Raw genomic sequence first — 16,551 nt, forward strand, 5'->3', positions numbered from 1 at the left:
GTAGCTGGTATTGGACAATGCTGTGGATTTATCGCTGCAAATCTGCACGTGATATACAACTTGTGCAGATTTGTCGTAAATGCATGAAAATCTGCATACAATACATTGTCATGTGCATGTGGCATTATAGTTCATGGACTCCCCTGCATAACCTAAACGGGACGGATCCGTTTTGCAGTCCATAGACTTCTATTATGACGGAATGAATAACGGAATGCCTCTAAAGGTATTCCGTTAGGCATTCTGTCATAGAATTGCGTTATGGTCCAAGGTAACGGAATCCATAACGAAATTTACCCTTTACCAACAAACGAAGTGTGAACGAATTTCAAAATATGAAATTCGCTTATCTCTAATGCCATAATTTTTGTATCTTTTTTGTGCACAATGTTCAAAATTGTCCTGTATCTTTATGTTTTATTTGTCTGTATCCCACAGTCCACAACTGACACAAATGACAACGAATTCCGTACTCGTTCTCTTTCCTACACCATGGAGAGCACCAATGATGCAGTACTCACTCGGTCAGAGATGATCAAGCGCAAAGGTAAGAGAAGTGCGATAGCTCATGCCTGTGTGTCAGTTAATTAAATGGGATGGAAGGTCTCTCTTATGAGAAGCTATAAAAATCAGGCTTAGGAGAAAAGACTCCTTAGAGGTGATCTTATTTACACGTATAAACACATAAGTGGTGAATACAAAGAACTGGCGCAGGATTTAGTTGTTCCTTGGACCTTTAAAGGGGTTGTCTCATCATGGACAATGGGGGCATATCGCTAGGATATGCCCCCATTGTGTTATAGGTGCGGATCCCACTGCTGGGACCAGCACCTATATTGAGAATGGAGCCCCGCAAGTGAAGGAGGGTGCACTGTGCATGCGCAGCCGCCTTCCATTCATTTTCTATGGGGCCGGTGAAAATAACCGAGCACTGGCTCGGCTATTTGTGTCGGCCCCATAGAAATGAATGGGAGCAGGGACCGCGCATGCGCGGTACGCTCCCATTCACTTCTATGGGGAGCCGGCTTGGTGGTGGCCAGACCGAAGTCCTCCAGCCACCACCTTGCGGAGCTCCGTTCTCGATATAGGTGCGGCACCTATAAGACAATGGGGGCATAACCTAGCAATATGCCCCCATTGTCTATGATGAGACAACCCCTTTAAAATGAACCACGTTCAGTTCTTTACATGTGGAGGAAAGACAGTTTAGACCTCCGTACAGGAAAGGGTTCTTTACAGTTAGAGTAGTCATACTACAGAATGCCCTACCCCAAGAGGTAGTAATGGGAGATACTGTTTCAGCATTTACAAGAAGGGTTAGATGCTTATCTAATAGCAAATGGCATTGACTTAATAAGTAAACTAACAATGGTGTATAATTGATCAAGAAAGGCTGAACTTGATGGACCTATGTCTTCGTTCAGCCTGTGTTCTGTACCTGTAAATTAAGATGTGTTAGATCATGTGAAGATGAAGCATAATATCCGTACTAGTAATGCTCAAACGTCAGTACATTTCACTTTATAGATGTGAAGAGAGGACCTGTCACCTCTCCTGAGATACCATTTTAGTACATGTATTCTCCAAAAAAATAACAATATTGGAGTTGGAGCATCTAACTCTAAATTGTGTTGTCCCTCTGTTATTTTCCTATAAATTAATGAATAAATTGACTTACTTTTATTTTCCATTTAATAATTCTATTTACTAAAAGAGACCTGGGGGTCAGAAGTGGTGAAGAAGAGTGTTCTTACAGAATCCTAGAAACTTGTAATATTCCTTTCCATTGTTTTCTTTCTAGGCTCCACATTTAGACCTTATGACTCACCCAGAACGCCATCAAACAGAGTAGGAAGGAAGCGTAAGGAGAAGAGAGCTACAGTAGTGGGAGTGCCTCAGCACATTGCAGCAGAACTTGGTAAATTTCACAAGACCTCTGGTACATTTGGGTCAGCAGCACCGGACGGAACAAGTCACATGTTGCGACTCTACATTGTGCTTTGGTGTTTGAAAGGCAGGAAAGGAGTTAACGTGTCATGACGGAGGCACATGAGCCTTAGACATTTGTTTCACAATACAAACCCTGCAACCTGATGGAAATTACGAAAAGCTAGTTGGGAGACTACGCATAATAGCAATAAAAGTTCATGGATTTATGATAGAATAAATATTCCTGTTGTATATATGTACACGCATCTCACCTATAAAGTACATGTACTCTGGCAGCAAAAACAGTACAGAATGGCTGGTGACTTCAGGGATTGGCGCCTTTACTTGAATATTTTTTTGGGAAGGGTTGCATATAGATTTTTTATTTATTTATTTTTTTAGAAAATCTAATTTCCCCTTACCAGATGGTGATGGTTATTGTTCCTTATTCTCTTTCTGAATTGGTTTAAAGATTCCTGAATATAAATTAATTAATATTCATTATTATAAAAAAAATAAAAAAAATTACTGGAAGACTATAATAAAATAGCCAAATACTATCTTTTCCTAATTCTAACTTTTCTGTTAGAGGGCTTTTTTTTTTTTTTTTTTTTTTTAGGATGAGTTACATTTTTTAAATGGCACTATTTTAGAATACATAAAACGTATTAAATCTGTTTTTCAACTTTTGTTTTTATTGGGCTGGGACGGGGAATGGAAAAAAATAGTTTTGATGGCGTCACAGAGCCATAATTTATGTGAGCTGATTTTTTGCAGGACGAGAGCTAAAAAAAAACAAAAAAACTATTTGGAGCACATGCAAATTATTGATTAACTTTGCTGGGGGATGGGAAAATTGCTATTCCGTAGCTGCTCTTTGCTTTTAAATTTCTCCTCGTTCAGTATAAATAATATGTTAACTTCATACAGGTCGTTACAATGTGAACATTCTGACAACATCTCTAAAGTCAGAGACGTATGTTCACATCAGGAGCTGGGGACGCTTCATACAAAGCTAAAGGGGTCTCCCTTTGTTAAGAAATAGGGCTATTATAGAGGGGAAGGTCCCCTATTGAACTTATAGGTCATGAATTATGGCCCTGCAAGGTCAGTACAATGCCGGCAATACCATGCATGTGCAACTTGTTTTTAACTTTTTTTTTCTTCAGTAACTTTTATTAAAAAGTTTGTTAAGGCCGCAGCTGCCATGGCAACGGATTGGTGATTGCGGGGCACTGATGGGGTGTAAATGAGGCCTTATACTGACAGGTGTAATATACTGTAATACAAAATTATTACAGTGTATTATAGATGTGATCCAAGGTTATTCAGGGTAGGACAAAAAAATCCCCAAATCCAGAATTTGTGTTAAAAAAATGAAAGATTCTATACTCTCCCATTTAATCCTCTGCCACCTCTAGTACTCACCTCTGCTCTGTTTATAGAGGGTTGCAGCCAATCACTGCCATCAGCGGTCTTGTGCTGTATACTGCTGAAGCCAGCGATTGGCTGCAACCCCCACCTGCAGTATATGGCTTCATCACCGCTTTAGCCATGTAAACACAGAACGGAGGTGAAGACTGGAGTGCCGACACTGGATGTGGAAGGGGGGTTTAATGGGGATCCATTATTATTTTAACACAAGTTCTGTTTTGTTTTTCATTATCTCAGCAACCCCTTTAAAAAGGGTATAGGAAAAAAAACCAAAGGGCTCTTTCACACGACCAGATGCCATGCTTGGAATCTTATCCATTTTGCAGTCCACTAACCACAGATCAGCAAAATACGGATACTGGCAGTGTGCATTCCACAGTTTTCTCACTCCCATCTGTAGAAATGCAGACTCCATAAGAATTACATCCCTGTGCAGTCCCATAGAAATTAATGGGTCCATGTGCGGTCCGCAAAAAATGTTGATTAGACTCGGACCAAAACTACTGTCTTGTGCATTAGGCCTTATGTGAATTTTTTTTAATTATTCATACAGTAATTGGTATTGCTGCAACTGTAATAGCCTGTACTATAAAATGAACATCTTATTTATTCTACGAGGTGAAATCTAAGAAAGAAAAAAAAAATGAATTGCAGTTTTGTGTTCATCCACCACAAACAAAAGTTAATCAATAAGTCCTATGTCCTCAAGATGGTTCCTATAAAAATTACACAACATTACAAAGCGACATTTATGGTAAAACCAACAAATGAAAATAGTTATGTTTCTCATGATGAGGGTAATTGAAATCCGTTTTGCATTTGTTTACTTTGGGTCAATTGCAACTTCTTAAAAAAGACCCAGTGATAATTCTGCAGTGACACTAATTAACATAACTAGCCATGCTCACATTCCCACCCAAGTGGTGTAAAAATGCCGAAAGCGGTAAACCCAAAAATTTGCAAAAGCCCAGAGTGCAGTGTGTGTAAAATTCCCCCATAGGGCTTATTCTAACATAGCTTAAAGGGAACCTGTCACCAGGATTTTGGGTATAGAGCTGAGGACATGGGTTGCTAGATGGCTACTAGCACATCCGCAATATCCAGTCCTCATAGCTCTCTGTGCTTTTATTGTGTAAGAAAACCGATTTGATACATATGCAAATTAATATAAGAGTCATATCTTACTTGTGTGACCAGAGAAGAGTCATATTTTCAAGCTCTGACTCATCTCAGGTTAAGGCCTCATGCACACGACCGTTTTTTTTGGCGGTCCGCAAAAACTGGGTCCGTAGGTCCGTGATCCGTGTCCGTTTTTTCTTCCGTGGGTCTTCCTTGATTTTTGGAGGATCCACGGACATGAAGGAAAAAGTCGTTTTGGTGTCCGCCTGACCGTGCGGAGCCAAACGGATCCGTCCTGACTTACAATGCAAGTCAATGGGGAAGGATCCGTTTGACGTTGACACAATATGCTGCAATTGCAAACGGATCCGTCCCCCATTGACTTTCAATGTAAAGTCAGGAGTCCCTATTATACCATCGGATCTGAGTTTTCTCCAATCCGATGGTATATTTTAACTTGAAGCGTCCCCATCACCATGGGAACGCCTCTATGTTATATCCGACAGTATATTCTAACACAGAGGCATTCCCATAGTGATAGGGACGCTTCAAGTTAGAATATACTACGAACTGTGTACACGACTGCCCCCTGCTGCCTGGCAGCACCCGATCTCTTACAGGGGGCTGTGATCCGCACAATTAACCCCTGAGGTGCCGCACCTGAGGGGTTAATTGTGCGGCACCTGAGGGGTTAATTGTGCGGATCACAGCCCCCTGTAAGAGATCGGGTGCTGCCAGGCAGCAGTGGGCAGTCGTGTACACAGTTCGTAGTATATTCCCTGAAAAAGCTTTTATGCAGACGGATCTGCGATCCGTCTGTGTGAAAGTAGCCTACGATCACGGACGCGGATGACAATCTTGTGTGCATCCGTGTTTTTTCACGGACCCTTTGACTTGAATGGGTCCGTGAACCGTTGTCCGTCAAAAAAATAGGACAGGTCATATTTTTTTGACGGACAGGAAACACGGCTCACGACCGCGGATGAACAACGGTGCATTTTCCGAGTTTTCAACTGACCCATTGAAAGTCAATGGGTCCGCAGAAAATCACGGAAAACGGAACAACGGCCACGGATGCACACAACGGTCGTGTGCATGAGGCCTAATTTGCATATGTATCAAATAGTTTTTTCCCCTACAATAAAAGCACACAGAGCTATGGGGACTGGGTATTGCGGATGTGCTAGTGGCCATCTAGCAACCCATGTCCTTAGCTCTATACCCAAAATCCCGGTGACAGGTTCCCTTTAAAAAAAAAGTGTTTCTGTCATGAGAAAAATCGTTATGTAGCTGACTGACATTAGCGATTTACTAATGTCAGCAGTACATAACAGTGCTTTATAACACCCTGCCTGCCACTGTTCTCTTAAAATAAAGACTTTTAAAATATGCTAATGAGCCTCTAGATGCTATTAGGGCATTGCTTCAGCACCTAGAGGCTCGGTCTATGCACCCTTTAGCACGCCCAGGTTCACTTGATTGACATCCGAGTTCTCCTCAGTGTCCCGTAAATCATGCGCCGTCCCGTTTAGTATTCGGCGCAGGCAGTGAAGGACGCGGTCCTGCTGCCGGCTTTCTTCCTTAGGCGCAGGTGCAGTGTGGAAGCCGGCAGCAGGAGCGCATCCTTCACTGCCTGCGCCGAATACTAAACGGGACGGCGGAGGAGAACTCGGATGTCAATCAACTGTACCTGGACGTGCCAAAGGGTGCGTAGACCGAGCCTCTAGGTGCTGAAGCAACGCCCTAATAGCAACTAGAGGCTCATTAGCATATTATAAAAGTCTTTATTTTAAGAGAACGGCGGCAGGGAGTTATAAAGCACTGTTATGTACTGCTGACATTAGCACATCGCTACATAACGTTATTTCTCATGACAGAAACCCTTCAAAAGCCAAATAAATGTAATACTAGTATGTGAAAAAAAAAAAACAATAATGGAACAGCTGTTTTTTCTCTAAAAAAGTTGTTCGTTACTTTTAAAGTGCCATTTGTCATCATAGAGTTCCATAGTAAAAATAAAAAAAAAAATTATATATATATCTCTAGTGCTGTGGAGAAGCTAAAGTGGGCCAATTATGATTCTTGACCAAAGGCCATTTTTTTTAATGCTTTTCTTCAGACTATTATTGTCAGTTCCCAGAATAATCTTTTCTTACCCCTTAAACGGAACATTAATTAAAATAGTACAAAATATTGTAATAAATGTACCTTTTAAACAACATACCATTCCTGTGACACAGTACCAGAGTCCACATCACATTTTTTTATTGCAATGCAGTGGCATTTTCTGCATAGATATGTGAGAGACACAGCTAGTTCCCTGGTACCAGTGTCTTAGAATTTAAATATCAAGTATATTACAATAGTTTTTCACCATGGAGCATTTGATACCTATTCTAATGGTTCGGAATACCCCTTGGTAAGTTGTAAAAGTCCGTTAACCCAGCATCAACGGAATCTGTTAGGTGTTTAAAGGAGCTTGTTTGATTATCCATTGCTTCTAGTCTTATGAAATTGTATTGTGTTGCTGGAAAGAAGTGCCCACATTTTTTGCATTAAAACCATGTCCCTTCTGCTAAACCATGCCCCTTTGCCAGGCAAACCACACAAAGTATATGAAATCCTTGATAAATGTGCCGCACGGCATGTGGGCCAGAATTCTGATGCATTTTGATTAGTATATTACCTTTTGTTGATAATAGAATACAAAGTTATCTGCATGTTAAAGCTGGGTTTACACGGGCCGACTGAGCGGCCGATTGTTGGGAAGGAAGCTTTCCTTCCCAACAGTCAGCTGCTTGTTCAGTGAAGGAGACTGCTGTATTTGCATGCAGCGATATCCTTTAAAGTAGGAGGACAAGGGATCGCTTATTGTGATTCCTCGTCCTCATACAGAATCATGGTTTCTGAGCAGCAGATTGCTGTTTAGACGACACGTTCTGCTGCCCAGAAGCCATGATCAGTGGTGCCTGCATGAACGACAGGATCACCCGATGAACAAGCGCTTTGCTCGTTCTTCGGGTGATCGGCGGCACATTTACATGGCCAGATTGTCGGGAAAAACTGTTGTTCCCGATAATCTGCCCGATTCTCGGGCCGAGTAAATGCACCTTTACTCACCTTCTGCTCTGTGCATATTGCTTTTTAAGCCTTATCTTTGCTTTATACACTGGAGAAAGCTTCTGGCATATATCCTTAGAGCTTCAATTACCCAATAAAAGCAAAAAGATACCACCAGCGAATGGCTCCGATGCAATGTGCACACCGGCTTACAACATGCTCTTGGCATACAATTCATTTCTGGTTGTCTCGACAAAAAAAGGACCTAATTTCTTGAATTTTTGTCTTTCTTTAAGGGCTTCATCCCTCTTCTACACATCGTGGCATCCATGACATGTTTTTTCGCAGAGAAGATGGTCAGTTAGTTGAAAAAAAGTCTGCTGAAATTCCAGTAGAAAATGGGGTTCAAAGACAGGAAGCAGAATTTGTTGTTATTCCTACAGTAGATGGAAAACCTGCTTCGGTGGCTCATGATGGGGCTCACGTCTCCTTAGCTGTTCTTGAGCAGACAGAAACGACTTTACAACGACACATTGACAAGGTATATCACGATGACAGCTGCATAGGTTGGAAATCTGCATCTAAGCTATCACCTATGGTCCTGCGCCCAAAGTCTCTGGCAGTCCCTGGAATGACGACACACTCACCTCAGAGTGACTCCATAGGCCCTGTTATGTCCATATCTCCCCAAGGTACCTACATGTCCAAGATCATACCAAATGCAGTTCTTCCTCCTCTTGTCGATGTGGTTGCCTTGAGCCGGTCCAGTGTTCGAACATTAAGCAGATGCAGTCTTGCCTCAGCTAGCCCAGCCTCAGTTCGTGGCTCATTGCATAGGGGAAGGGGTATGTCTTGCTCTAGTGATAACTGGAGCCGGTCACAGTCAACAGAGACAATAGTATCAGATTCTTCCACTATTTCCTCCAGAGGTGGTGATAATACTGTAGAAGCAAATGAGAAATCTGGATTAAGCACTGGCAGGACATCTCCTGCCCCCAGCACTGAAACCCAAGATGGTTCAGATGCTGCAAGTTTATGCAGTGGCCGCTCTTCTGTGCGTAGTGTTTCATTGCGAAAAAGCAAAAAGGCTCCTCCACCTCCTACCCGTACCTATTCCTTGCAGCAGCATAAAGAATTGGGTCTTCCTCCCAGGCCTGACAAAAAACCCTCAGCGAAGACCAACCATGGCAAAGACCCTTGGGTGTTAAGAACAGAAAAAGTTTCATCAGATAATGATGTTTTTTTACCATCTTTGGCTGGACCAAAGGAAAATTCTCCCAGTCGTTCAGAAAGAACCATGTCTCCATCCAGTGGCTACTCCAGCCAAAGTGGGACACCAACAATGCCTGTAAAATCTCTTCTGGAGTCTCCAGGTTTATGTAGGAAAACACCACCAAAACCTGAGAGATCTAGTCTTAAGTCAGCCACAAACTTGTCTATGAGCTCTCCATCTTCAGTTGAGAACAATTTTTCTGTTCCTGTCAGTCCCCTAAGAGCTGGTTCTACTGTGGGTGACCGGGTGGATCAGATTCCTCCACATCCAAGTGTGCCTGCACCCTTTTGCCCACCACCAAGTTCTGTAGCCTTTAAAGTAGCAGTAACTCCTCCACCATCACCACCACCAGCTCATCATCCCACACCTCCTCCTACCAGAAAATCTGAGTCGGATGCTGGTACTCCACCATCAGTAAAAGAAGACACTGCGCAGAAAGAATCCTTGTGGCCTCCCCCTCCTCCATACACTTCTGATGTTCAGGACTTGTCCATGGCAGATTTTCCTCCACCTGATGAGGAGCTGTTTTTGCCCCCACCACCTTCTGTTGAACCGGTAGTTGAACTTGCAAGCGCAGAACTGGTTAGCATCCCCAACAATGACAAATCAACTTTGCCGAAAGCTGAAATGCCCATGTCAACATCAAAAAATGAAGAATCTTTAAATGTTGTTGCCACTCTTCAACCTGAATCAGTGCCTTTAAATTCAGCAAAGCCGTTAGGTACAGCTGAGCATGCCCTTGTAACAAAGAATAATACCGATCCTGTGCCTCCATTAGTCACTGAGAGCACAGACTCTACTGTGCCTCCTTCTACAGAACCTACGGCAGTGCCTGTTTCTTCAGATATTTCACTTACTAATGGAGAAGCCAGTATAACGTATAAGCCACATTTTAACACAACCTCAACTAAAAGCAGTGAGCCCAAAGAAACACCTGATGTTATTGTGCCACTATCACTAACCACTAAGGAGCTTAAAAATACCACTAAATCCTCTGTAACCACTGTGTCATCAACTACTGTAGAATCAACTGTTTCCAATGTGCCATCATCTGTCGCTGTTACCAGCTCAGTTCATTCAAAAGCAGTAATCTCACCACTTCCCAAGTCAAATACATGGAAGTCAGTCACTGCACCAGGTTCAGTGAAGAAAGAATCAGCGACCAGTCAGGGCATTGTAGTGGCACAAAAAGAAGATGCAAATTTGCCTATAGTAACCCCATCCTTGCTGCAGATGGTTCGCTTGCGATCAATACAAGCCAGGGTTCCTCAAAGTCCATTCTCTCCACCATCTGGGCATCCTGCACCTCAAAAACCTGTTCGCAAATCCTTATCACAAAGATCCTCGCATGGGTCTGATTCTTCCCCAATAGAAAGTCCAACAGCACCTCCTGTATCTCCACTGAAACCACCAGAATCTCCTTCTACCCACAAATCATCAGCCTCTGCTGCTAGCTTTGTATTTGCTCGAAGTTCAAAGAAGTTTGTATTTGACCCTCCTACATCACAAGATGCAGAATCGTCACTGAAGAAAGAAATAGTGGCAGAGCTCAAAGCACAAGGGGGTCCTCGGAGTCCAGACGAAAAACCTCCATTACAGAGGAAGCCTAGCAAGATTCCTCCTCCTGTGGCACGGAAACCTTCAGTTGGGATACCTCGGACTCCCACAACTCCTTCACACTCTACAGGCAGCACAAATGGCAGTGTGTTCTCACCCAGAGACCCAGGATTAGCTCCTTCCACTTCAGCAGCTATTGCATCTGGGACGCCGGCAGGCCATGACCAACAACAAAAAAGCCAGACAGAACAAGGTAATTTAAATAACTTTTTGTAAATGTTGAATTAGGGGTGGGCGGTATAGGCGATATAAATTTGGGCCACGATATGGATTTTCGCCATATCGCCAGACCGCGATATGATCGCGCATTTTCTCCTGAGCCGGCCGGCACAGTGGAGGGAGAAGGAGGGAGTCCCTCCCTCCCCACTGTGCGCGGCTGCGCCTGAACACCAATGAGGACAGAGTAGGAGGAGGAGGGGAGGGACTGTGGCCACTGCACCACCAATGAATGTGCCGGCCATATCCCACAGGGTCCCCCTCCTCCCCCCCATCATTGGTGGCAGTGGGCAGTTCCGATCGGAGTCCCAGCAGTGTAATGCTGGGGCTCCGATCGGTTACCATGGCAGCCAGGAGTCACGCTACTGAAGTCCTGGCTGCGATGGTATGTTAGTGAGCAGCATTTTACTCACGTGCGCCGTGGCCGCTCCTTCTTCTGTCTGTGCGGTGGATTGCTAATGCTTATAGCATTAGCAATGCGCCGCACAGACCTATGAGAAGAAGGAGCGAACGGCGGCCACGGCGCACGTGAGTAAAATGCTGCTCACTAACATACCATCGCAGCCAGGACTTCAGTAGCGTCCTGGCTGCCATGGTAACCGATCGGAGCCCCAGCATTACACTGCTGGGACTCCGATCGGAACTGCCCACTGCCACAAATGATGGGGGGGGGGGGGGGAGGAGGGGGACCCTGTGGCCACTGCCACCAATGATTAATACTGGGGAGGGGGGGGAGGGTTTGAGTTACCATAGGGGGCGGATCAGAGGCTGAGGGGGCAGATCAGAGGCTGAGGGGGCAGATCAGAGGCTGGGGGGAGCGGAGCAGATCAGAGGCTAGGGGGAGCAGATCAGAGGCTGGGGGGAGCAGATCAGAGGCTGGGGGGAGCAGATCAGAGGCTGGGGGGAGCAGATCAGAGGCTGGGGGAGCAGATCAGAGGCTGGGGGAGCAGATCAGAGGCTGGGGGAGCAGATCAGAGGCTGGGGGGGCAGATCAGAGGCTGGGGGGGCACATGAGAGGCTGGGGGGGGGGGCACAGGGAGAGTGTAAAGTCCTATTCACCCTAATAGAGCTCTATTAGGGTGAATATGACAAGGGTTCTAGCCCTTAAGGAGGCTAATAGTTATTAAATCAAAAGTTAAAAAAAAAAGTTTAAACACCCCCCCAATATAGAAAACAATATATCGCAATATATATCGCATATCGCACATGCTTAAAATTATATCGCAATATAAATTTTAGGCCATATCGCCCACCCCTATGTTGAATGCGGTTTTCTTCCACAAGCACATGACTAAATTATGGCTCCATTTTGCACAGAGCCATAGTAGGCCTTCCATTCGAGTCTGTATGAACCTGCAGTGAAAAAAAGAAGCATCATGCTCCATTGTATATCATATGAACTAGGGCTGCAGTAAACGATTATTTCAGTAATAGAGTATTCTATCGATTTATTTTTTATGAATAAATGAAGACTGTTTTCCTTTATAAAAACTCATCAGACCCCCTGCCATCAGTCCCCAACACCCTTCGTTCCCACCTGTGTGATCAGCCCAAGTGCATCAGTTCCCCCAGTGCCATCAGCTCCACTATCTGCCAGTGCCATCAACTCCGTTCCCCCCCCATGCCATCCATTGCCATGTCCCCCAGTGGCATCAGATCAGCCCCTCCATGTCCCCAAGTGGCATCAGATCAGCCCCTCCATGTCCCCCAGTGGCATCAGATCAGCCCCTCCCCCCACTTCCCCAGTGCCATCCGATCAGCCCCTCCATGTCCCCCAGTGGCATCCGATCAGCCCCTCCATGTCCCCCAGTGCCATCAGATCAGCCCCTCCCCCCACTTCCCCAGTGCCATCAGATCAGCCCTTCCATGTCCCCCAGTGCCATCAGATCAGCTGCTCCATGTCCCCCACTGCCATCAGTCAGCCACTCCATGTCCCCCACTCCCATCTGCCCCTCTATACCATCCATTGCCGGCTGTCCTCCATTCAGTGCCATGTCCCCAGCGCCAGTGAAATAAAATACTTACCTTTCCTGTAGGGTCACTGCTCCACAGCTCCTTCTCCGCGCGCTGCACTGGATCCTGATGTCACACAGCGTCGGGTCATAGTGCGTACTTACGTGCACTATGACCTGGCGATGTGTCAGGATCCAGTGCAGCGCGGTACGGGCCGGCCGGTGACCACTGAGCGGTAAGTAATAGCAAGCACTTCACTCCCACTCCGTGGGCACATGACACAAACGAATCGCATCGAGGATTTTTTGTGTGTCGAATTACTAGATTTAATCAAGTAATCGTTTCAGCCCTAATATGTACAGAACTTTTGTGGGGGAGAAAAGCTCAGTACATATTGCACTACATACAGGAGGAGAGTGTGTAGTTCCACACCGTATGGCCTTCGTACGTTGCCATATAGGTTCCATGCCTTGGCTGTTGTGCATGAGTCTGAACAAAGCCGAACATAATTTAAACTAATGTGTAGAAATGAAAGGTGCTAGGCATAAAATAGCCAATCACAATGTGAAATAATAGTAGATTCTTATGAATTGTAAATATAAAAAGGATTTACAGTGAGAAAAGTGGGTATTTTAAAGAAACAGTAAACCTATTAATATGGTTTTAAAATGCTAAACATGGTATGTTAAAGGGGTTGTCCGAAATTGTTGTACCAAAGGTTTATCCTAAGGATTGGTTGTCAGTATTAAATCGATGGGGGTCCGACAGCGATCAGCAGCTGCTGGTAATAACATAGTGGACGGAGCTGGAAGCAGAAAGCTATACACTGTGTAGTGGCCATGCCAGGTTACAACAGCTCAGCACCCCTTCACTTGAATAGGGATATGTCATCAATATCTAGAACCTGGACAATCCTTTTAAAAATAAATTATTCAAAGGATTGGAATTTTTTTTATAAAATAGCAAAAGAACTTCCCCGGTGACCCCTGCTGGTTTCAGTTTACCTTGTTGCAGCACATGTCCCACATGTCTACTATAATAAATGACTGGCTTTAGCTGTATCTTATGCCATTTCCTTGATTTTGTCAATTTTGATTTCAGGAATACTCCTTTAACCGCCTCCGGACCGCCTAACGCAGGATCGCGTTCCGGAGGCGGCAGCCCTGTGCACAGTCACGCATATATGCGTCATCTCGCGAGACGCGAGATTTCCTGTGAACGCGCGCGCACACAGGCGCGCGCGTTCACAGGATCGGAAGGTAAGCGAGTGGATCTCCAGCCTGCCAGCGGCGATCGTTCGCTGGCAGGCTAGAGATGCGATTTTTTTAACCCCTAACAGGTATATTAGACGCTGTTTTGATAACAGCGTCTAATATACCTGCTACCTGGTCCTCTGGTGGTCCCTTTTGTTTGGATCGACCACCAGAGGACACAGGCAGCTCAGTAATAAGTAGCACCAAACACCACTACACTCCCCCCCCCCCCCCCCCTGTCACTTATTAACCCCTGATCACCCCATATAGACTCCCTGATCACCCCCCTGTCATTGATCACCCCCCTGTGAGGCTCCATTCAGACGTCCGTATGTTTTTTACGGATCCACTGATACATGGATTGGATCCGCAAAACACATACAGACATCTGAATGGAGCCTTACAGGGGGGTGATCAATGACAGGGGGGTGATCACCCCATATAGACTCCCTGATCACCCCCCTGTCATTGATCACCCCCCTGTAAGGCTCCATTCAGACATTTTTTTGGCCCAAGTTAGCGGAAATTATTATTTTTTTTCTTACAAAGTCTCATATTCCACTAACTTGTGTCAAAAAATAAAATCTCACATGAACTCACCATACCCCTCACGGAATCCAAATGCGTAAAAATTTTTTGACATTTATATTCCAGACTTCTTCTCACGCTTTAGGGCCCCTAGAATGCCAGGGCAGTATAAATACCCCACATGTGACCCCATTTCGGAAAGAAGACACCCCAAGGTATTCTGTGAGGGGCATATTGAGTCCATGAAAGATTGAAATATTTGTCCCAAGTTAGCGGAAAGGGAGACTTTGTGAGAAAAAACTTAAAAAATAAAAATAAAAAATCTATTTCCGCTAACTTGTGCCAAATATATTTTTTTTTCTATGAACTCGCCATGCCCCTCATTGAATACCTTGGGGTGTCTTCTTTCCAAAATGGGGTCACATGTGGGGTATTTATACTGCCCTGGCATTTTAGGGGCCCTAAAGCATGAGAAGAAGTCTGGGATCCAAATGTCTAAAAATGCCCTCATAAGAGGAATGTGGGCCCCTTTGCGCATCTAGGCTGCAAAAAAGTGTCACACATCTGGTATCGCCGTACTCAGGAGAAGTTGGGCAATGTGTTTAGGGGTGTCATTTTACATATACCCATGCTGGGTGAGATAAATATCTTGGTCAAATGCCAACTTTGTATAAAAAATGGGAAAAGTTTTGCCATCTTTTGCCGAGATATTTCTCTCACCCAGCATGAGTATATGTAAAAAGACACCCCAAAACACATTGCCCAACTTCTCCTGAGTACGGCGATACCACATGTGTGACACTTTTTTGCAGCCTAGGTGGGCAAAGGGGCCCACATTCTAAAGAGCACCTTTAGGATTTCACAGGTCATTTTTTACACATTTTGATTTTAAACTACTTACCACACATTAGGGCCCCTAGAATGCCAGGGCAGTATAACTACCCCACAAGTGACCCCATTTTGGAAAGAAGACACCCCAAGGTATTTCGTGATGGGCATAGTGAGTTCATGGAAGTTTTTATTTTTTGTCACAAGTTAGTGGAATATGAGACTTTGTAAGAAAAAAAAAAAAATCATCATTTTCCGCTAACTTGTCACAAAAAATAAAAAGTTCTATGAACTCACTATGCCCATCAGCGAATACCTTAGGGTGTCTACTTTCCGAAATGGGGTCATTTGTGGGGTGTTTGTACTGTCTGGCCATTGTAGAACCTCAGGAAACATGACAGGTGCTCAGAAAGTCAGAGCTGCTTCAAAAAGCGGAAATTCACATTTTTGTACCAGTTTGTAAACGCTATAACTTTTGCGCAAACCAATAAATATACACTTATTGCATTTTTTTTATCAAAGACATGTAGAACAATAAATTTAGAGAAAAATTTATATATGGATGTCGTTTTTTTTTGCAAAATTTTACAACTGAAAGTGAAAAATGTGATTTTTTTGCAAAAAAATCGCTAAATTTCGATTAATAACAAAAAAAAGTAAAAATGTCAGCAGCAATGAAATACCACCAAATGAAAGCTCTATTAGTGAGAAGAAAAGGAGGTAAAATTCATTTGGGTGGTAAGTTGCATGACCGATCAATAAACGGTGAAAGTAGTGTAGGTCAGAAGTGTAAAAAGTGGCCTGGTCATTAAGGGTGTTTAAGCTATGGGGGCTGAGGTGGTTAAAGGGCATCTGTCAGCAGATTTGTACCTATGAAACCGGCTGTTACATGTGCACTTGGCAGCTGAAGGCTTCTGTGTTGGTCCCATAATCATATGTCTCCGTATTGCTGAGAAAAGTTATGTCTTAATATATGCAAATGAGCCTTTAGGAGCAATGGGGGTGTTGCCATTACACCTAGAGGTTCTGCTCGCTCTACAACTGCTGTACCCCCTGCACCTTGATTGACAGGATCAGGCAGTGAAAATGTGATCACGCGTGCCTGGCCCTGTCAATCAAAGTAGAAAGGATGCGGCAGTTACACCTAGAGGCTCTGCTCTTTCTGTAACTGCAACGCCCCCTTTGCTCCTAGAGCATGGATGCTCAACCTGCGGCCCTCCAGCTGTTGTAAAACTACAACTCCCACCATGCCCTTCTGTAGGATGATATCTGTAGGCTGTCAGGGAATGATGGGAGTTGTAGTTTTGCAACAGCTGGGGGGCCGCAGGTTGAGCATGCCTG

General features: G+C 44.4%; 1 protein-coding gene across 1 annotated transcript in view; it reads left to right on the top strand.

Moving 5' to 3' along the window:
• Positions 1-16,551, top strand: part of KIAA1522 (KIAA1522 ortholog) — a 65,711-nt gene that overhangs the window by 45,282 nt on the left and 3,878 nt on the right. Inside the window, exons 4-6 of the mRNA XM_040424586.1 lie at positions 439-547; positions 1,802-1,918; positions 7,839-10,625. Coding sequence (XP_040280520.1) covers positions 439-547; positions 1,802-1,918; positions 7,839-10,625 — 3,013 coding nt within the window. The remainder of the gene's footprint in view (positions 1-438; positions 548-1,801; positions 1,919-7,838; positions 10,626-16,551) is intronic.

Source organism: Bufo bufo, chromosome 3 (assembly GCF_905171765.1).
Source record: "Bufo bufo chromosome 3, aBufBuf1.1, whole genome shotgun sequence".
Taxonomy (NCBI): Eukaryota; Metazoa; Chordata; class Amphibia; order Anura; family Bufonidae; genus Bufo; species Bufo bufo.